The sequence below is a fragment of the Carassius auratus genome, chromosome 19 (assembly GCF_003368295.1).
Source record: "Carassius auratus strain Wakin chromosome 19, ASM336829v1, whole genome shotgun sequence".
Lineage (NCBI taxonomy): Eukaryota > Metazoa > Chordata > Actinopteri > Cypriniformes > Cyprinidae > Carassius > Carassius auratus.
In genome coordinates this window covers 1590785-1612515 of record NC_039261.1, presented here as the reverse complement: position 1 = coordinate 1612515, position 21731 = coordinate 1590785, and the positions used below count along the sequence as shown (strand labels likewise).

General features: G+C 40.6%; 3 protein-coding genes across 4 annotated transcripts; 2 read left to right on the top strand and 1 right to left on the bottom strand.

Annotated features, from left to right (window-relative positions):
* The first annotated feature begins 234 nt into the window (after positions 1–234).
* slc39a7 (solute carrier family 39 member 7) lies at positions 235–8405 on the top strand. Its single transcript, XM_026288337.1, has 8 exons — positions 235–387; positions 1560–1891; positions 5694–5862; positions 6255–6314; positions 6430–6552; positions 6794–6907; positions 6985–7181; positions 7741–8405. Exons 2-8 carry the CDS (start codon positions 1565–1567, stop codon positions 7993–7995), a joined length of 1245 nt encoding a protein of 414 aa, XP_026144122.1. The 5' UTR covers positions 235–387; positions 1560–1564; the 3' UTR covers positions 7996–8405.
* Positions 8406–9289: 884 nt separating this feature from the next.
* On the top strand, positions 9290–14488 carry LOC113119114 (uncharacterized). The gene is made up of 5 exons (XM_026288336.1): positions 9290–9797; positions 10403–10756; positions 11300–11416; positions 13998–14050; positions 14357–14488. The coding sequence occupies exons 1-5, from the start codon at positions 9767–9769 to the stop codon at positions 14462–14464; spliced, it is 663 nt and encodes a 220-aa protein (XP_026144121.1). The 5' UTR covers positions 9290–9766; the 3' UTR covers positions 14465–14488.
* Positions 14489–14500: 12 nt separating this feature from the next.
* On the bottom strand, positions 14501–21335 carry LOC113119113 (uncharacterized). Of its 2 annotated transcripts, XM_026288333.1 has the most exons (8): positions 21186–21335; positions 18970–19218; positions 18202–18480; positions 16467–16511; positions 15779–15895; positions 15606–15656; positions 15470–15501; positions 14501–15351 (listed from the first exon to the last, which is right to left on the bottom strand). In XM_026288333.1, exons 1-8 carry the CDS (start codon positions 21250–21252, stop codon positions 15247–15249), a joined length of 945 nt encoding a protein of 314 aa, XP_026144118.1. In that variant the 5' UTR covers positions 21253–21335; the 3' UTR covers positions 14501–15246. The 2 variants fall into 2 exon arrangements, with proteins under 2 accessions (XP_026144118.1, XP_026144119.1); XM_026288334.1 differs by lacking the exon at positions 16467–16511.
* Between the last annotated feature and the right edge of the window lie 396 nt (positions 21336–21731).

Below are 21731 nucleotides of genomic sequence, written 5' to 3'. Positions count from 1 at the left end.
AATAATAACGCAATTCACCAACCAGTCCAAGTGGGTATAAATGCAGTTTCCTTCAAATCATACTGCATTTTCTGATTAATCGCTATCCCAAAGCACAACGAATGAAGGATACCTATAAATAATACTAATGATATACAGCTTTTAAAATAGGTTTATGATAGGTTGAACACTAGTATTTAACGTACAGCATTCGCATCCTGCTTCATGTGACTGTAATATCGCGCTATTTTTGAATGCACAGCTCTTAAGTCTCGCGGGATTTCAGTGCGTTGACTGAATGCCACGTCTGTTCGAGAGTGAGCAGCATCTGCTGGTCTGTATCTTACCGACTGCGCCAAATAAGCGGATCGAGTCGTTACAGGAGTCGTGCTGTGACAGCAGCAGCAGGTATTTACCCGAAGAGCGCGTGTTTAATCTTATAATATTAGCAGAGAAGTGTTGATTCTGTTCAGAAACACAGACTCGGTGTCTGATGGAGCTAACATCTCTATCTGCTTCGTCTGGCTTCTGTGAAACTTGTGGTTTAGACCTGATTTAAGATAGTTGGAGCTGGTTGAGTAAGCTTCTGTGGTTTGATTTTCCAGGTTTGGTGGGGTTTCAGAGTTTGAACAGAAGTTGAGGTGAAACACTGTCAGGAAGTTTCAGGTTGAGCTCTGCTCCAGGATACTTACGTTATTTGGGAGGGATCTGCTCTTAATAACCCGTGTCCAGTAATCACAGACCTGGGGCCTGTTCTGAAATGTCACATTAAAGATGCTTAGTATGGCTGGGTGTAGTTATCATAGATAGTTGCGCGTTCATGATTTGGTTTAAAAGGTCTATGCATCGATACTCGAAACCACGATCAGCTGTGCAGCGATTGGCTGGCGGCAAGACGGCGACGTGATGACATCACATATTTAAAAAAGACACCTGATGAAAAACTCGAAAATGAAAAAAAAAAAAAAAAAAGAATTCCTGCTGAGAAAGAAAGTATGGTGAAAATATTTACATTGTAAATATATTTTACAATGTTTCTACTTTTGCTGTATTTTGGATCAAATAAATGCAGGCTTGGTGAGCAGAAGATAGTTAAACTTTGAACTTGCAGTGTATATTAAAACCTATTTGTATTTTTTTGTATTTTTTTATTCCTTATTGTGTTTTTTGTTCTGTCACTGTCATTATGTTGTACTGCGGAGCTACTGTCACGAAAACAAATTCCTCGTATGTGTGAACATACCTGGCAATAAAACTGATTCTGATTCTGAAATGTTTCATAATTCATTCTAATTAATTCAACACTTTCAAATAGACTTCAGCAATAATATTTTATATTGTTCAGAATCATGGGAGAATCGTGATCTCTGTTTGAGACAAAAACAACCTTGTGATTCTCAGTTTATCCAGAATGGTGCAGCTGTACTGTTAACACTGACAGTGTGTGAGCACTGTGTGTTTTTATAGTACAATGACCTGTTATATTTAAATTCATGACCCCTATAAAGATCAAGTGCATGTCAAGCGTGGACACTCGTGTGCATTATGGCACTGATGATGTTTATTGTGTGTGTGTGCAGGAGGAATGGGAAGCTTCATCAGAGCGCTGTTTCTGATCGCTGTTGTGATGGCAGTGTGTCAGCAGACGCTCGCTCACTCACAACATCATCACGGACACTCACACGGAGACGGCGGCTGCCACGGACACTCACACGGAGGGGTCAAGATGCATCACGGGGCCAGCAAGTGGAGCGCAGGAGCCAACCTGCCCCACGCTGAAGAGGAGCATCACGGACATGATCACAGACACACACACGACCACGGACACGCACACACACACGACCACGGAGCAGGGCGAATGAAAAGCGATGTGGAAGAAGGGAAGCAGAACATGCTGGAGCTCTGGATGCAGGTAAAACACACTGATGGATGAGATGGTCACAGTATATCAGTAACAGATTCAGTGAATTCTATATAATGTTAATACTTAATACAGTCATAGAGTACTTATAAATCAGAACACGTCATTCTCTTCTTCGTCTTCACTGACTTAAAATGAAAGCCGCTATGAGAGGATGCCCCCTGTAGAAAGACCTTTCTTTCTGTGAAGGAGGCATCCTCTCTTAATCTCCCTCCTTGTCATCTAAGCCCCTTCAGAAAATCATCTCACTTAAATGGCAAGGCATACGCAGCAGCAGGTCAGGCTGTGGCTTTATTACAGCACAATGCTGGTGCTTCAATATCAGACTGATCTGCTAAGAGACCTGGATAGAGGCGAGGGCCTTTCTCCTGATCTGGTAGCTGAGCTGCGCCGCACCACAGATCTCTCTCCAGGCTACCAAGCAGGCCACCTCCACCATGGGCAGGACTATGGTGGTAGTGGAGAGACATCTGTGGATGAACCTGGCAGACATCGGGAAGAAAGAAAAGGCTTCTCTATGCTCAGGAATCGCCTTCTGTACTTTTCGGTAATTCCGTTGAGACGGTGATCGAGAGGTTCAGGGAGACGAAGGCATGCTCTGCTGCTTTCAGATACTTCGTCCCACGAAGGTCCAGGTCTGAGCGCGAACAACATAGGGGTCCTGGCCTGTCTCAATCTGAGGATCAAAGACAGGCACAGAAGGCTAGTGTCACGAATTCCGCAGGTTTGTAAAATTTGAGCTTCTGCGATGCTTAGGAACCTTTTAAGTACACACGCCAAGCTCTGTGTACTTCTAAAATCCACATAAGTGTGCACGCAAGACTATGCACACCTTCTGAAATCCTGTACGATAAGGGTTACGCGCTCCGCATCGTTCCCGTTCTTGAGATGATTAGACCTTGGTTCCTTGGTTTTCATTCAGCCAGTGTATGTTTGTTTATACACTTCAAGCATCACTTCCCTCAACATGAGGGGCTATTTGGGTAATCCTTGTGGTAGTTTAGCAGCGCTCCCCTGTCACCTATGAGTGTGCTACTCTGTATTTGGATTTCTCCTCTAATATTAGACTGAGTTCTCTGTTTTTTCCCCAGAGTGCTCCAGTATTGTTTCCATAGATCGAGCTGATGACTCTCAATCATACTGTTTTGAGATGCACCATCCCATCTATGAGCTATCAGAGTGCCACAAGAGCCCTTCCTTAGAACAGTATTTGAAAATCCATGCTATGGTAGGTGTGCACGTGAAGTCTTTGCACACTTTCTGAAGTCCACACTGTGGTAAGTTCGCACGCTAGTATTCTGCGTTCTTTTTAAATCCTATATGGTGAGGGCTTTGCGCGGTTGCTTCGTGCCCTTTCTTGAGTTGGTAAAAGCCCTGTTCATCTTGGGCGCCACTCCACCTATGTCAAGTCAAGTCCCCTTTATTTATATAGCGCTTTAAACAAAATACATTGCGTCAAAGCAACTGAACAACATTCATTAGGAGAACAGTGTGTCAATAATGATAGTTAAAGGCAGTTCATCATTGAATTCAGTGATGTCATCTCTGTTCAGTTTAAATAGTGTCTGTGCATTTATTTGCAATCAAGTCAACGATATCGCTGTAGATGAAGTGACCCGAAGTGAAAAAAACCTTGGGAGAAACCAGGCTCAGTTGGGGGGCCAGTTCTCCTCTGACCAGACGAAACCAGTAGTTCAATTCCAGGCTGCAGCAAAGTCAGATTGTGCAGAAGAACAAGAGTTTCCTGTGGTCTTGTCCTGGTGCTCCTCTGAGACAAGGTCTTTACAGGGGATCTGTATCTGGGGCTCTAGTTGTCCTGGTCTCCGCTGTCTTTCAGGGCAGTAGAGGTCCTTTCTAGGTGCTGATCCACCATCTGGTCTGGATACGTACTGGATCCGGATGACTGCAGTGACCCTCTGATCTGGACACAGACTGGATCTGGTGGCCACGGTGACCTCGGAACAAGAGAGAAACAGACAAATATTAGCGTAGATGCCATTCTTCTAATGATGTAGCAAGTACATCGGGTGTTATGTGACAGAGGATTATAATGTAAAAGGAGCTCATTCAAATACTGAGGTGCTAAACCATTCAGGGCTTTATAAGTAATAAGCAATATTTTAAAATCTATACGATGTTTGAGAGGGAGCCAGTGCAGTGTGGACAGGACCGGGCTAATATGGTCATACTTCCTGGTTCTAGTAAGAACTCTTGCTGCTGCATTTTGGACTAGCTGTAGTTTGTTTACTAAGCGTGCAGAACAACCACCCAATAAAGCATTACAATAGTCTAACCTTGAGGTCATAAATGCATGGATTAACATTCTGCATTTGACACTGAGAGCATAGGCCGTAATTTAGATATATTTTTGAGATGGAAAAATGCAGTTTTACAAATGCTAGAAACGTGGCTTTCTAAGGAAAGATTGCGATCAAGTAGCACACCTAGGTTCCTAACTGATGACGAAGAATTGACAGAGCAACCATCAAGTCTTAGACAGTGTTCTAGGTTATTACAAGCAGAGTTTTTAGGTCCTATAATTAACACCTCTGTTTTTTCTGAATTTAGCAGTAAGAAATTACTCGTCGTCCAATTTTTTATATCGACTATGCATTCCATTAGTTTTTCAAATTGGTGTGTTTCACCGGGCCGTGAAGAAATATAGAGCTGCGTATCATCAGCATAACAGTGAAAGCTAACACCATGTTTCCTGATGATATCTCCCAAGGGTAACCTATAAAGCGTGAAGAGTAGCGGCCCTAGTACCGAGCCTTGAGGTACTCCATACTGCACTTGTGATTGATATGATACATCTTCATTCACTGCTACGAACTGATGGCGGTCATATAAGTACGATTTAAACCATGCTAATGCACTTCCACTGATGCCAACAAAGTGTTCAAGTCTATGCAAAAGAATGTTGTGTTCAATTGTTTCAAACGCAGCCCTAAGATCCAATAAAACTAATAGAGAGATACACCCACGATCAGATGATAAGAGCAGATCATTTGTAACTCTAAGGAGAGCAGTCTCAGTACTATGATACGGTCTAAATCCTGACTGGAAATCCTCACAGATACCATTATTCTCTAAATGGAATATAATTGTGAGTATACCACCTTTTCTAGTATCTTGGACAGAAAAGGGAGATTCTAGATTGGTCTATAATTAACTAGTTCTTTGGGGTCAAGTTGTGGTTTTTTGATGAGAGGCTTAATAACAGCAGAGCCAGATAACGAACGTAGCGTTTCTCGTTTTCGGATCACCAGTACACTAAACCGAGAAGCGTTTCTGTCGGACGCATCTGATTCGAGAACCGAAGAGCTGATGATACTGCGCATGTGTGATTCTGTGTGAAGCAGACCGACACACAGAGAGTCTGAACCAAACTGATTCTTTTGGTGATTGATTCTGAACTGATTCTGTGCTAATGTTATGATCTCTGTCTACTGGAATGCTATCACTTTTAATTTAAAACGGGTTATTTAAAACAATTACTTATCAAATAAGTAAGTAATGCAATTAGAAATAAAGGTCTGCCTCTAATAAAAGCCTGCTTCAAATAAAAGCCTGTTACCTTCCGCAGTTAAGGTAAATAAAGGCTTTTACATGAGGAATTAAGTTAGGTTATGTTTACATGTATGTATTTAAAGCAGAAAAATTATATTCAGAAAATGCTGAAATATTGTTTTTATGTGTCAGTCCTCAGATGCTCTGCAGTGCCTCCTCTGGCCTCCAGGGGTCTGTGGAGGTCCTCTCTGAGTCTCTCTCTCTCTCTCTCTGGTGGTTGCAGGCGATTGGAGCGACTCTGCTGATCAGCGCTGCTCCCTTACTCATCCTCTTCCTCATCCCAGTGCAGTCAAACACAGACCAGCATCAGAACCTGCTCAAAGTGCTCCTGAGCTTCGCGTCCGGAGGTTTGCTCGGAGACGCCTTCCTTCATCTCATCCCTCATGCGCTGGGTGAGTGAGTCTCGTTACCATCACATCCTGTCACATGACCCGAGGAGTTCACAGAGTACACTGTCCGACCGTAGCCGTGTCTTTGGGTCTGTTCTTTCTCTTGCTATCACGTCTGTACTGAAGTGTTTTTACAATGCAGATTGTGTCAAAGCAGCTTTACTGTATTTAATAGTGGGCCATTCCCCTCTGTCCAGGCGAGACCAGCAGTCTAGGTTGCAGCAAAGTTGCAGAGAAGAGTTGTGCATTGTTTTTATGAGCTGTATAAATCCAGTCTAGTTTTGATAGTGTAAGTTTAATCAATATGAAGAGCTGTTCTCCTGTCAGAAGACTGCAGGCAGATGTAGTTCTGAAATCTGCCATCATGCTAACCCCTCGATTTCATCTCAACACAGCGCCTCATTCTCCTCTCGGCCAATCGCACGGGAGCGGCGAGTCACATGGTCACTCTCACGGTAGGCTATTGTTCAATCGCTGAATATATATTTCGGCCAAACGGAATACAAGAATGTGATTTTGTTGGAAACTGTTGTTTTGTTTTTCTGAAGCAGAGCTTGGTTTCTGTCGCAGGTCATGGTCATGGTCACATGATGTCGGTGGGGCTGTGGGTGCTGGCTGGCATCGTGGCGTTTCTGGTGGTCGAGAAATTTGTCCGTCTTTTGAAGGGAGGTCACTCTCACTCTCACTCTCATGGTAAGAGTCTTAAACTGATCCCATTACATCAGGGCTCTTTGATTAAGACCAAAATCCCAATCCCTTCCAGACTAAGCAGCTGTAGCAGAAAGTAACGTCACATTCCCATCACTCCTGCTGTTGCTATAGAATACTGAAACAGAGTTTCTCTCTTCTTCTTCTCTGGTTTTGTGAGCAGTGATGCGGATGTTGTTGACTGGTTTCCAGATACAATAAAAACCCTTTCTTGCCATTTTTTCAGCTGCTCCAAAAGCAAAAGACAGCGATGACGATGATGATGACAAGAACCGAGAGAAAGAGAAACACGCTGACTCTGATAAGAAAGCTGTGAAGAAACCCGGCGAGATGACATCCGGTATGAAACGCTCCGGTGTCTGAGCTGTCGTGTGTCAGCCGTTGTGTCCCTGACAGGGAAACTGTGTGTGTCTGCAGATATTAAAGTGTCTGCTTATCTGAACCTGGCTGCTGATTTCACTCACAATTTCACGGATGGGCTTGCGATCGGAGCGTCGTTCCTGGTCAGCCCGGCGGTGGGTGCCGTCACCACCATCACCATCCTCCTTCATGAAGTGCCACACGAGATCGGAGACTTTGCCATTCTAGTCCAGTCGGGCTGCACCAAGAGGAAGGTACACAGCTGATCTGTGAAAAGATTAACTGCTCACACAAACAGTTTTGTGTTTGCTCTTCACCCTGAAGTGTGCTGTATTCTAGTGTTGGAAGTCATCGTTGCATGCGGATGTGGACGATTCTGCATCGATGCAGTAATTGACCATATTTGATAATAGCCTACTGACGTCATTCGCAAATGCGCTTGTCTCAAGTATTACAAAATGCACCCACTGTTTTAAAATCTGAGATCCGGGGGGTGTTCCTACAGCTAATTTTACATAATGATTACAAAATGTGTGTCATGTGGGGCGCGTTAGAACGAGCTGTTTTAGGAGCGAGTGGTTGACGCTTAACTTTGATAAAGAATATCTCTTTGGATTTGAGACTTTAGTCTTTGCAACTTTACAGATCTTCTTTATGCAAGAGCTTGTAACACTCCAAAGAGAAAGGAAACATTTAAACTGCATCATATGACTCCTTTAACAATTATGAATTTGTAATTCTTTAAAACAGTAGCCTGCTTCTGTTATTGAATGACTGAAATGGTCATGACTCCAGTGGTGATGTTTTGCTCAGGCCATGTGTCTCCAGCTGCTGACGGCCGTCGGGGCGCTGGCTGGGACCGCCTGCTCTCTGCTGGCTGAAGGGGTGGGTGCCGCGGCCACCGCCTGGATCCTGCCCTTCACCGCCGGAGGCTTCGTCTACATCGCCACCGTCACCGTGCTCCCAGAGCTGCTGGTGGGCCGCTCCAGTGTCTGGCAGTCTCTGCTGGAGGTCCTGGCCCTGCTGCTCGGGGTGGGAATGATGGTGCTGATCGCCGAGTACGAGTGAGGGACACACGGAGCCGTGTCTGAGAGAAGAAGCTGTAAAACCAGTGCTGGGTCACCTGACCTCTAGAGACCAGGAGTGTGTTGAGACGAATGATAGCATTGACCACAGAAACTAAAAAACTGAACGAATGAGGGAGAGAGGGATCAGCACTCCAGACCAACATGAATGGATCACGTAATCATTTTAGGCACAGGGACCTTCCCAGGGACCAGACGCTTCAGTGTACAGACTCCAAGAGACTTGACCATTACATTCCCAAGATGTACTGTCTGTGTTTGCTGGAGCGCTCCTACAAATGCTCGTGTCTCAGCAGTAGACTGCTTTTCTAGAAAAATCAGTTATGTTAAATGATTAAAGCGTTTGGTTTTACTGTTTGCACAATAAAGGTTAGCGTGATTCTTTCTTAAGCAGCCAGTGTGTGCTTTCTCTTTGACGGAGATTCTCTGATCCCTCTGATGAAATGTTCAGACACACAAACACACTGTTGCACAAACCTACTGTTTTTATTCTGTACAAACTGTATTTTCTATCTCCCTACACCAAACCTACCCCTCACAGAAAACTACTGCCAATTTTTGAATTCATCTTTTGCCGGGACACAGGACATATATGTAAATGTTTTCAGACTCTTTATGGCGCTAATATTATATAAACATTCTATACATAATATATAGAAGGTATCATTGCAACGTAAATAAAAAAGATTAGGTTGCGTTAGAAAAAGTGAGCTGAAGTGGTGTGTACAGTGCTAGCCGAATCGATCAGAGCTCCACCACCAACTGCACGTTTAACAGCAAACGTGAAAGAATTCCTCAGGACATTTCTTTGTTTTTTAGCAGTGGGTCAGCTGCTGTAAAGCTCTCTTCCCACATCTCCACTAGGCTCCTTCAGTCATGTGTGATGATGTTTCCCAATCTGCATACTGGTGGAGTGTACCCTAGTAAAAACAAAGTAATAGATTATATTTAAAATACACTGATTTCATACAAAATATGGTTAATCTGTTAACATATTAACATATTTACTGACATATTGCTTGAGACTGATATACTTTATTTGGACCACTACTTGTGCACAATATGTTAATATTGAGCCTGAAATGTGTTTTAATGTGACTATCGATGAGGATCGTATGATCTTTGAATAATATCAGTCTTTAAATGCAAGATATCTGAAGTATAGCAGTACTTCTGTAGTGCAGTAGTGAAGTAGTGAAGTAGTGTGGTCTTCTGTAGTGCAGTGTTGTGTGGTGCAGTGTTCTGTAGTGTAGTGTAGAATCAGAGATGAGTAGAATCAAAGATGAGAGTCATAAGTAAATATTTTTTAGGGAACATACATGCACATGTATTGCATATGTTGCATGCATTATCAGTTACTTTGGATAAAATCAAAATCAATGTCTAGTGTGCAGAAATTACAAAAACATTGTGAGAAAGCATGGGATGTCTGTTGTACATTTGCATTTTTGTGTGTGGTAATGGACTGCGAGGTACACATGTGCTCATACTGACGGAAGAAAGTGTGAACACCAAGCTGCTCTAGATTTGACCTTTTCCTCAAAAATGAAACTTAAGGGTGGTGGTATGCAGCAGCAAACAGATTCTTCCCTTTTCAGTAAACACTAGCATGACAACTGTGGAAATGTGCAAAACTGTGGTTTATAAGTGAAAGCCTGACCTGTCGAGGGTTAGCAAACTGAAGCATTTATAAGTAAGACCCCTGCTCCCACATCTCAGATCAGATGAACTGCACCTGACAAAGAGACTGGAACATGAGCTTTTTCAAAGTTATCCTTTTAGTCAGTGAGTATACAGCCATACATTGATCTCTATTAATATATAAACGGCTAAAAACAAATCTCTTCCATCTTTATTTTACCCTTTAATTATCTCTATTCTAAATCTATTTTATCTAATTGTTCTTTTTTATATATATAAAACACACTATAAGACTTGCATTCTATGTGTTTTCTTAAAAAAAAAAAATGTTTGACCATTCTTTTTCTATTCTATGTTTGTTTTATTTATATTTATTATATGCATAATATATATATATATATATATATATATATATAATTATCTTTTTTAACTGCTTGTTTTCTTTTAAAAAGGGCGTCTAACACTAGCTCTCTCTGTTATTTTTCTGTTTTCTTTTTATTTATTATACAATTAACAAAAGAAAATTGTTATGTGTATTGTGTTAGGCTAACTGAGACTTGTTATAACACTTGCACTCTTTTGTTGATTTTGACTGCTTCTATTGTCCTCATTTATAAGTTTCTTTGGATAAAAGCATCTGCTAAATGATGAATAATATTTATATGGTGTGTAAATGTAAAAAAATGTATATAATGTGGTTTCCTTGTTATAACAACTGATTAGAGAACGTCCTCATGTTATCTTTGTAGGCATCAGCACACAGTGCCACGCAGACACAGTGAACATGAGCGTCCTGCTGGAGCAGAATGTCACTCTGCCCTGCTTCCTGAACTCCAGCTCTGAGATGGCATGGTATCGACTGAGCTCTGAGCACATTACTTTACTCATATCTGCAGCAAGAGGAAACCTTAACAAAAAAGATTTAGTTACTTACTATAATGAGAATGGCAGTCACTTTGGGCTGGAAGCAGACAGGAGGATGGACTCGGTCAGCCTGGTGATCTCTGGGGTCCGAGAGTCAGATCTGGGGCTGTACTACTGCGCTCTTGGTGTCAGGGCAAAGACGATGCACTTTGGCACTGCTGTTAGACTCACATTTGAAGGTTAGAGCTCTTCTGATCGGCCAAAACATCATGATTTTTTATTATATTAATTATGTTATAATTCAAAATGGCAGAAGCAGAGAGAGCTGTGATGTCAGAGCTGTAAAGATGCTCTGTGTTTTAGTGGATCACTTCTCCAGAACAGACCTCTTCCTTCATCAGCATGGTTCAGATATAGTGCATAACATCAAAGCTATCTGTTAGAATAGTGCCATCATATTTAGACTTCCAGCTAAATGGAAAATACATTTACTAATTATACTTAGCCATTTTACTTCATAAAAAAGTTGCCATATTTATAAAAAATAAAAAGTACAATACCAATTCATAAAGGTGCAGAAGCAGTCAGAATATACTGCTAAATTGTGAATGCTTTGTTTGTTGACAAGTTGTTAGATTAGTAATGTAATAAACCTTTCTTCACTGTCTTTCTAAAACCGAGAAACCACAGAAGAGCTGTTTCTAGAGAAGGATTAGTTATGGCTGTAACCTCTCATCTGTTCCAGTGAAACTGCTGCTCTTTCCACTGGTTTTGTGTTTCAGACGCTGAACTGCGGCGTTCATCAGAAAGTGTGGGCTGCAGGATGCTGTTGGTCTGTGCTTGTGTTGTTTGTGGGGTTTGCAGTACTCTCTGCGTGACTGTGCTTTGTTACAGACAAGGTGAGAAACAGAGAACCGCAGCTCTTAAAGGGGTCACGAGCTGCCTGTGGTTTTTGTTTTTTTATGTACTGTTCTCTGATGTCAACTTATAATGCTATAAAGATTTTTACATAAAAAACCCATCATAATTAAGAAATAGTAGTCTATTTTCTGTCCTGTTTTAACCCTCATCAGAACGCTCTGTTTGAATAGTCATGGAGGATTGTAGACTCTGAAGTAAACACCCCCTGCTGTGATTGGCTAATAGTGTATGATTGACAGCCTACATTGCTCACAGATGGATGCTGCTGTGATTTAGGTCAAAAATGCATAAATACTCATATCAAATTATTTGTAATAACAGACAAAGCAATTGTGATCACATACAGTTTTGTTCAAAATAATAGCAGTACAATGTGACTAACCAGAATAATCAAGGTTTTTAGTATATTTTTTATTGCTACGTGGCAAACAAGTTACCAGTAGGTTCATTAGATTGTCAGAAAACAAACAAGACCCAGCATTCATGATATGCACGCTCTTAAGGCTGTGCAATTGGGCAATTAGTTGAAAGGGGTGTGTTCAAAAAAATAGCAGTGTCTACCTTTGACTGTACAAACTCAAAACTATTTTGTACAAACATTTTTTTTTTCTGGGATTTAGCAATCCTGTGAATCACTAAACTAATATTTAGTTGTACGACCACAGTTTTTTAAAACTGCTTGACATCTGTGTGGCATGGAGTCAACCAACTTGTGGCACCTCTCAGCTGTTATTCCACTCCATGATTCTTTAACAACATTCCACAATTCATTCACATTTCTTGGTTTTGCTTCAGAAACAGCATTTTTGATATCACCCCACAAGTTCTCAATTGGATTAAGGTCTGGAGATTGGGCTGGCCACTCCATAACATTAATTTTGTTGGTTTGGAACCAAGACTTTGCCCGTTTACTAGTGTGTTTTGGGTCATTGTCTTGTTGAAACAATCATTTCAAGGGCATGTCCTCTTCAGCATAGGGCAACATGACCTCTTCAAGTATTTTAACATATGCAAACTGATCCATGATCCCTGGTATGCGATAAATAGGCCCAACACCATAGTAGGAGAAACATGCCCATATCATGATGCTTGCACCTCCATGCTTCACTGTCTTCACTGTGTACTGTGGCTTGAATTCAGAGTTTGGGGGTCGTCTCACAAACTGCCTGTGGCCCTTGGACCCAAAAAGAACAATTTTACTCTCATCAGTCCACAAAATGTTCCTCCATTTCTCTTTAGGCCAGTTGATGTGTTCTTTGGCAAATTGTAACCTCTTCTGCACATGCCTTTTTTTTAACAGAGGGACTTTGCGGGGGATTCTTGAAAATAGATTAGCTTCACACAGATGTCTTCTAACTGTCACAGTACTTACAGGTAACTCCAGACTGTCTTTGATCATCCTGGAGGTGATCATTGGCTGAGCCTTTGCCATTCTGGTTATTCTTCTATCCATTTTGATGGTTGTCTTCCGTTTTCTTCCACGTCTCTCTGGTTTTGCTCTCCATTTTAAGGCATTGGAGATCATTTTAGCTGAACAGCCTATCATTTTTTGCACCTCTTTATAGGTTTTCCCCTCTCTAATCAACTTTTTAATCAAAGTACGCTGTTCTTCTGAACAATGTCTTGAACGACCCATTTTCCTCAGCTTTCAAATGCATGTTCAACAAGTGTTGGCTTCATCCTTAAATAGGGGCCACCTGATTCACACCTGTTTCTTCACAAAATTGATGACCTCAGTGATTGAATGCCACACTGCTATTTTTTAGAACACACCCCTTTCAACTAATTCAACTAATTGCCCAATTGCACAGCCTTAAGAGCGTGCATATCATGAATGCTGGGTCTCATTTGTTTTCTGAGAATCTACTGAACCTACTGGTAACTTGTTTGCCACGTAGCAATAAAAAAATATACGAAAAACCTTGATTATTCTGGTTAGTCACATTGTACTGCTATTATTTTGAACAATACTGTACTTAAAACAGTTACTCACACTTGTTGCCACATTACTGTCAGATCCAATATAATCGCACAGCATCATCTGTCAGATTCAGTCTTTCTAAAAATCCTGCATCGAATTGTGCCTTGTTTGTTAATGAATCTGAACTAAAATGAAGTGAACAAAGAACCGAGACATGTTCTAGATCTTCATTAAAAATAAAGTTAATTCTAATATTGGGATCAGAAAGAAGATGCAAACACTGTTTTTCCACAGCTTGTTTATTATTAGCATTATTTACTCTACATGCATGAACTGGTGGGCGGGGCTAAACAGGCAGTGCTTCTGAGGAGGAGGCGGTGCTTATCCAAACTATTACATCATGGAGTAGAAGATTCCATAAGCTGTGGTTTTGGCAGACCCCTTCAATATAAGCTATTTTTAGATTAACAAAATGTTTTATAGTATAGCAACCTCTTATTTGCCAAAATATCAAAGAAATTAGAATTTCTCAGTTCATGACCCCTTTAAAACAGCATGAAGCCCCAAATCAAACTTGACTGAAATGCAGGATACACCACACAGCGCTGTGCATCATTTGGCTTGTGTTTTTCTTTTAGGTTCTTCCAGGGTCTGTTGCATCAGCTGCGTGACAGAAAACTCAAATGTCAAGGTGGGATGGACTTGGATTCTTTAAAAAATGGCATATATGCAAAAAAGGAGCATAAGAATGGCATAACTAAAATTCTATAAGCACAAAAAAAAATGGAGACCTTGGCATTAGAGAACTACAAACTCAGAATATGAGGTACGATCGACGTAAAAACAAGGATAAGAATACCACTAAGAAGTGGCATACCTACGAAAGGAACCTTGGTTCTCCTGTTTGTCTGTGTAGTCAGTCGTTTGTGTTGTTTTGTGCTCTGAGAGTGACATTAATACTGATTCACTAACGCAGGGAGATGCTGTTGTTTTCCAGGCAGCACAAGTACAGTATTCCAGTCTCCGGTTCCTCAGACGGTCCAGAGCCACGGCTCCTGCTCCAGTCAATGTGATATACGCAGCTATAAACAACCACACGTCCTGATTTCACCGCATTTAACCAGCTTCAGCTTCAGAGTTTAACAAGTCTACTATACCAACATCTATACTCTGAACCTATGCCAAGCCTGTGGGAGAAATCCATATAAAATCATTTATACAATACCATTCAAAAGTTTGGGGTTGGAACTATTTGTAATATTTCTGAAAGAAGTCTATTTTGTTCACCAAGGCTACATGTAGTTGGTTTAAAGGGGTCATAAAAGTGTCTGTACACAACCACTAATGGTAAAAATCCACCCGGTGTTTTTATTTTATTTTGTTCTCAAACCAGGCTGTTCTGAGATTCCTGTGAGAGTGACGTAGTTCTGCACAGGCCACTCCCACGATCGTTGATTGACAAGGCCACCATTGTGTGCAGGGGAAGACAATATGAAAGAATGACTCCTAATAATCAAGGTGTTCTGTTGGTGGATCTTATAATGAACATAGCAGTCTCATTTACTCCTGACATCTGAGCTGCTGTGGTTTAGCTTTGTTTTTGAAGGGAATGCGCCCCAATGTACCTAAATGTGCCTATGTTTTATGAATCTTTGCAGATCCCCTTTCCTAATAATTTCAAGTTTCACAGCTAAAGTAGTTATATTACATGTGTTATATAACTATATTCTATGGTTTGTTTTTCATTTGTTTGATTATATATAAGCTTTTGTAGGATGACAATAAAGCTAAGACTCAGTTTCTATATAAGGTGTTTTTGAATGTATTCGGTTTATATGAACATATCTCATATTGACTAGGTATCCAGTGTAAATGAGTGTGTTGTTTTCATGACGGGGTCAGTGTGGAGTAAATGACATGCTGTCTGCTGCTCAGCTGTCTGTCTGTCTGTCTCCAGTGCTGCACACCCAGAGACGCGTACTGGATTTCCCCCTGGACACACACACACACACACATTAGCACAGCTAATATAGATAACTCTAGCCATATTTACATCGTATTTAAATTGACAAGTATATTTGGCTGTTGATTGGTGGAGAAAGAAACTCACTGCATCCTCCTGAGGGTCCAGCATCCAGGGGCCTGATAAACAACACAAGATCACTGTTTAAAAATCACCTTGGATCAAACCATGTCTGCATAATGATCTCATGATATTAATGCAAAGAATAACATTCCACCCCTACCTTCATTTGACATGCTTTGTAATTGTTGACCAGATGCAATATTTGTCAGCTCTGAAAAGAATTAAATAAATCAATCAATTATCCAATTATGTATTGATTTATTTATTTGTATTTTACTTGTGTGTGTATGAGTATGTCTTTTGGTCAAAAGATGGATTCCATGTCCAATGCACCTGTTTCTTTTCTGAAGTTTCTTCTCCTTCTTCTGCTTTTCCAGCCGATCGTCACAGACAGAAGTCCAACACAAACCATCGCCAGTATGCACAAGGCCAGCAGGACGGCCACAGTCACTAAACACACACGTTCATGTTTTACAGACCGTACAGTGCTATAGTGGCAGGGTTTTTTGTATTTATTTTACTTTGAGCTACATTGAGATCTGATGTTTGTCTAGTACTATAATGTTGTAAAGAAATTCTAATATATTTGATACATTTTAACAAATAAAAACAAAAGCACGGTGCTGTTTTTGCGCTGGACATTCTCGTGTAGAATGCAGAAGTCATTGTTCTGTTGAAGTGTCTTGCTCCAGCTCTAGGTCAAACCCTTATACAACCCGCACAGTGTTTTACGGTCGGATGAGCTTCTTATTACTGAATGCGTTTGGTCAGCTCTCAAGAATTATCAGTTGATTTACTCTTTAAATATGCTGATAATCTAGAGGTCCACATACTCTCTGCAGCACAGATGTTAACGCGTCCCCCTTTTCCCTATAGATGTGTGTATTGTTTGTCTAACTGGATTCTCTTTGTCTAGTTATACAATGAAATTCAAATTCGATATGGATTGAATTTATACAGAAAATACTGAAGAGCTTACAGACTTTCTTGTGATACTAGGGGAAAAATGAACAGAACTTACGATATTTGTTTATATCTGGACTGCTGTTTTCAATTTCAGTCGATGCTGTGAAGAAGAAACACACTCTTATTTCATTACACTGTCTAGAGAATAAAATATATTGTATACTGAGAATTGTAATACGTTTAATGCATGGATTCATGTCATGTGTAGCAGTGTCAATACATTAGATAACATGATCTCTAAAGAATGATAATACACAGGTTTGAAGATTTGCTGCATTGAGCTATTCTTTGATTGTGAAATGTTAGGAACATGTTCACAGTTGATGTGATGATCTACACCTGGTTCCTCTGCGTGGACACCGGTGTGAACTAAAGTCATTAAAACACAGCTGATTTAGTGGCACTGCAAAACACTTCAGAAAAGTGCAGAGTTGTAAGGCCACAGCTCTCTGAATAGATTGGCATGGCTATGGATATGATGATGTGAATGTGTTAACAGAATAGATGTGCTACACTGCTTCTGCTGACGTACAGAGACTTGCTTCTGCCAGAACATCCACAGACATGCTGCGGTGGCACATATAACACACATGAAATCACCCCCAGAGCAGAATTCACAAGAAATGAGCAATATAAGCTGTTAAGCATATGTAAAACAAGCTGCCACACCAAAAGTCATCCCATCAAACATTAAAATTTCCTCATGAATGAATGCAGAATTCCAGAGGGTTTCAAGACTTACAGCAAACACAGAACCAAAGGGTTCACTGACAGCCTTCTGTGGCTCTCAGCGAAGGCGGACACATGTTCTCCCTCTCCTCCCCTTACCTTCCCTGCTTGCTCTCTCGTCTCGTCTATTGTCAAATACTTTGAGAGACTTTCTCTGCACTGCTCTCCAAACTGAAAAATCATGGTCTCTAAACGAAATTGACACCATCTTCTCAACGAGGAGCTTGGGTTCGGGGGAACCTGACTGCCCTGCCTGGAAGCTGGCTACACGATGGACGTGCGCCTTCACCGCTTTGTACCTCCAGTCTCTCAAGCGGGTCTGTGACCAGGACCGGATGACTCCTGCCTGCACTGGATTACCTCGACCCCCCCCCCCATTCCCCTCCCCTTTTGCAAAGTCGTGTGTTTTCAGTATTGATTATGTGCTTTTGTTGCTGAGGTGTTTTTCCTGTTGTCACTCTGTTCTTCCAAAGGAGCATAGTCTGGGTGTTGTTGTTTTCTCCTCGCTTCCCTAATGTTATGCTGTATCCTTCTTCCCCTGTACTGTATTTTGTTGCCTTGTACCTACATGTGCAATGACAATAAAGTTGACTCTAATCTAATCTTAAGAATTTGTACAAAAGTCTTTGATGGTGCTGACAGGTGTGAGTTTGGCCCATTCTTCCACAAAAACTTCCTTCAAAGCTCGAAGGCTCTGTGGCCTCTTCTATGACCTCTGACCTTTAGTTCTTATTTTCTATTGGATTCAAGTCCAGCGATTGGCTGGTCATTCTATCAGCTTCACTTTCTTTCTCTGAAACCAGTCAAGAGTTTCCTTAGCTGTCCAGCCTTGTTTCATCTTCATCATCCTTGTACTGTTGGTGTTGGAACTGAAGCTAATTTGCTTTCAGGATCGACAGGATTGCTTTCTAATTACTGATAGATTTCAGCTGGTGTCTTGACTTTCATGTCTTTTTGCGCCTCTTCATGTGTCCAATGCTTTTTCCCTGGTGTCATTCCATTTCATTTGACAGAACTTAACTTGTGAAGTTGTGAACTGTGGATGTGGTGTTCAGTGCTACCTGTGGTCACCGTGAGGAAAGCCATCTCTCTGTTGTTGCACAGATAAAGCCCAGAGTCCTGCAGCCGGAGACTGGAGATAATCAGGTGGTCTGTGGTGTGGGTGAATCTTAATGTTGGATCAGCTCTCTCTTTCTTTATGGTGCTGTTTTTATAAAGTGTGGAGATGAACTCTTTTCTGGAGTGAGGAGTGCGTTTGAATGCCCATCTCTGCTTCATTTTATCAGATGTCTTACATGGCAGATAAATAGTTGTGCCCTCAGCAACTGTAAAGTTATGACCTGGAAGGAAAAATAGAAAGAAAGCTTATGTAAGAAGAAAACAACTCTAAGAACACATACAGTAAGTAAGAAGAAATGAATGCATGCTGGTTTGTGTACAGTGTAAATGTCACTGAAGTGTTTGTCTGTATTGCATGATTCACATTAACACATTTAGCTGATGCTTTTATCCAAATCGACTTACAATTGCTGTATATATCAGAGGTCAAACGCCTCTGGAGCAACAAGGGTTAAGTGTCTTGCTCAGAGACAAATTGGTGTCTCACAGTGGATTCGAACCTGGGTCTCTCACAACAAAGACATGTGTCTTATCCACTGCACCAACACACCCCTTGTAACACACATTTATGCCACTCTCATGGTGCTTTTTTTTTTTTGTCTTTCTTGGCTCTTGGTGACCTGTGCTCACAGTATATTTGGTGTCTTTTGTATTCCCAGAGAAGAAATAAAATAGTGTGAGCTTGGAAAGACGTGCGACGGCTAAAATACCTTTGAGCACAGTGATATCTGCCACTAGCTGATGGTTGCAGTAATATTCTCCTGCGTCTGATTCCTGCAGGCCTTTAATGGAGAGCTGGCCGTCTTCAAGCAGCTGGTGTTTGCTTTGGTCCAGGTAAGACACCAGCTTTCCTCGTTTAGAAGCGATCACCTTTTCCAGCCCATGGCTCCAGTCAACATATGAAGCGTCAGAACACATCAGGACAAGAAAGTGCTTTTCTGGGGCACTCAGCTTTTGCACTGAGAAAGGTGAAAGGTCAGAGATTATACACTCACATTTCACCTTTAAATGTAATATCAGCCCTTAATGCATTGCTTTCCTTAAACAGTCCTGTGCCCATGGGTTTATATGAGAAGAGAAATGAATATGAAGCCAATTATGGGCGAGCACCAAACAACAAACATTTTTTCTTTGCAAATTTTAAGTAGCTTAGCATAGTCTTTGAAATATTTTGCAATGCTAAATGAGAAATGGCTTTAATGACTGCAACATGAGTAACAATCTAGAATATCTGATTGCTATAGAAAGCGCAGGATGTTGTTGTGTAAAGGAACAGCTGACTCACTTTGATATGAACACACACTCAGAGCTGAGGCTGACTGGACTTCCTGATCGCCTCATATTTATAGCTCATCAGAAGGAAGTCTGTTCCTGTGACTCCGTTTCAAATGGAAGTTAATATTGTTTTTGTTTTTTGTCTCTAAACTGATACCAGTTTTATATTTTGGAATAGGTTATTTAGGTCCGCTGGTCAGTAACCTGGTCAGACGTCTCTCATCACACACTAACATGCCTGCCTGTTATTAAACATTCGCATAGAAATGAAAACTCTGTAATTTTCTCACTCTAAACTGAATGACAGTAGTTTTTTTTCCTACATACAAAACAAACAATAATAAAAAAAGTTGAGTCCAGTGTTGTTTTGGACCCTGTGGTTCAAACATATCAAGCAGATAATTCTGCAGTGCTTGAAATCATTATAATTAAAGACGTTATGCTTAATATCCAACGGGGAATAACAGAATTGTCATGGGATTCTTACTTTAAAAGTCTGGTAACACTTCATTTTAAGGTGTCTTTGTTACACGTTACATTAGGGTGTATAAATATATAACCTCTCACCCACTTTATTTTTGTTTGTTTCTCCACTAGAAGATAGTAATATATGCAAAATCCCATCCAGATAAATTATCATTAGAGTATGCTTCATGAGCTGATTGGTGATGTAGCAAAGCTTTTGTTCACTGAGAAAATGTTGCGTGTTTCTGAATCAGAGGTGAGGGTCAGTTGTGGCCTAATGGTTCGAGTCTCAGTGCCAGCAGGGATTCTCTTCTACCCCCAATACCACAACTGATCCAGGTATCAAACTCTGTGTATGGGTTAACATACTTGGCAACATGTCCTGGCATGCTCTGTGTTCTCGTTTTTTTAACATAATTCACAGTTTACTAATGGTGTTGTATAATTATTAATTACGTGCTGTTATTGTCATTAACACTATAATAAGCTTTGTGGAGCACACCCTAAACATAGTCCAATCTCAGTGAAATTGTGTTTGTTTCCATTTCCATTTGTCACCCTAATGTTACATGTATTTACTATTATAATAACAATAAATCATGCATAATTACATGCACGTAACCCAAAGCCAAACCTTAATCCTAACCCTAACCACAGAGTAAGTACATGTAGTTGATTAATATTTCTTAGTACTTAAATGTATATTTACACAGTAACAAGGACACAAAAATAAAGACTTTTAAAAGGTATACAGAGTGTCATGGCGATGCTGATTATTAGTTGTTTTAGACCCTTTTATCTTTCACTGTAAGGCAAAAACTAAACATTGGTTGAGCAGAAGAAAGTCATACAGGTTTGATGATTAAATACTGACAGAGTGATCAGTTTTGTGTTGAGCTGTCCTTTTTAATGTATGTAATGTAATGTAAAGCTTCTTTAATACAGTAGTTTCACTACTTCAGGATTTAATAAAATATAAAAGTGCATCATACTTCATATGCTCATAAATAATAACACTGATGACACTGATAACACTAATAACATCTGATGAATATATATTAGTACTGAGATCATCATAGACAACAGCTTATGATGTTGCATTTCTAACATTGAGATTAACTAACATCAACAGCGAAGCAGTGGAGAAAAAAACAAGAAATGATTCAGATTCAGTCATTTGTTTTACCTGAAGCGTCCTCTTTGGTCAGATGTAAAATAAAGAGAAATGTCCAGTTTAGAATAAGATTTCTCATTGTGACTGAACCAGTCCCGAGTTCATATGACTGACTAGACTGTGTCCCTCTTTCCACTTGATCCCAAAAGCTTCCTCCTTGTGTGTGTGTGTGTGTGTGTGTGCATGTATGTGTGTGTCGGTCCGTCTGTCAGTGGTGGAGCATTATGTGAGCAGTCAGTGCTAAAGTTTGTGGCTTCAATTCCCAGGGAACAAACACACACTGGTTAAAAAAACAAAAAACTAATTATAACTAGAATGCACTGCAAGTTGCTTTGGATAAAAGTGTGTGTGTGTGTGTCGAAGGAATGGTGTCATGAGTTGTTTGAATTGAGTTGAGAGCTCTGGACAAATCAAGTTTATTAGTAACAAGTTGGACAAAATTGAAATATGCTCAAATTTGCCCTGACATAAAGGCAGACACTACTGCAAACTCATGAATTATGTGTTTATACAATTTGAACTACTTGTAATAGAAAATGTCTAATTATGTGTCTTTTC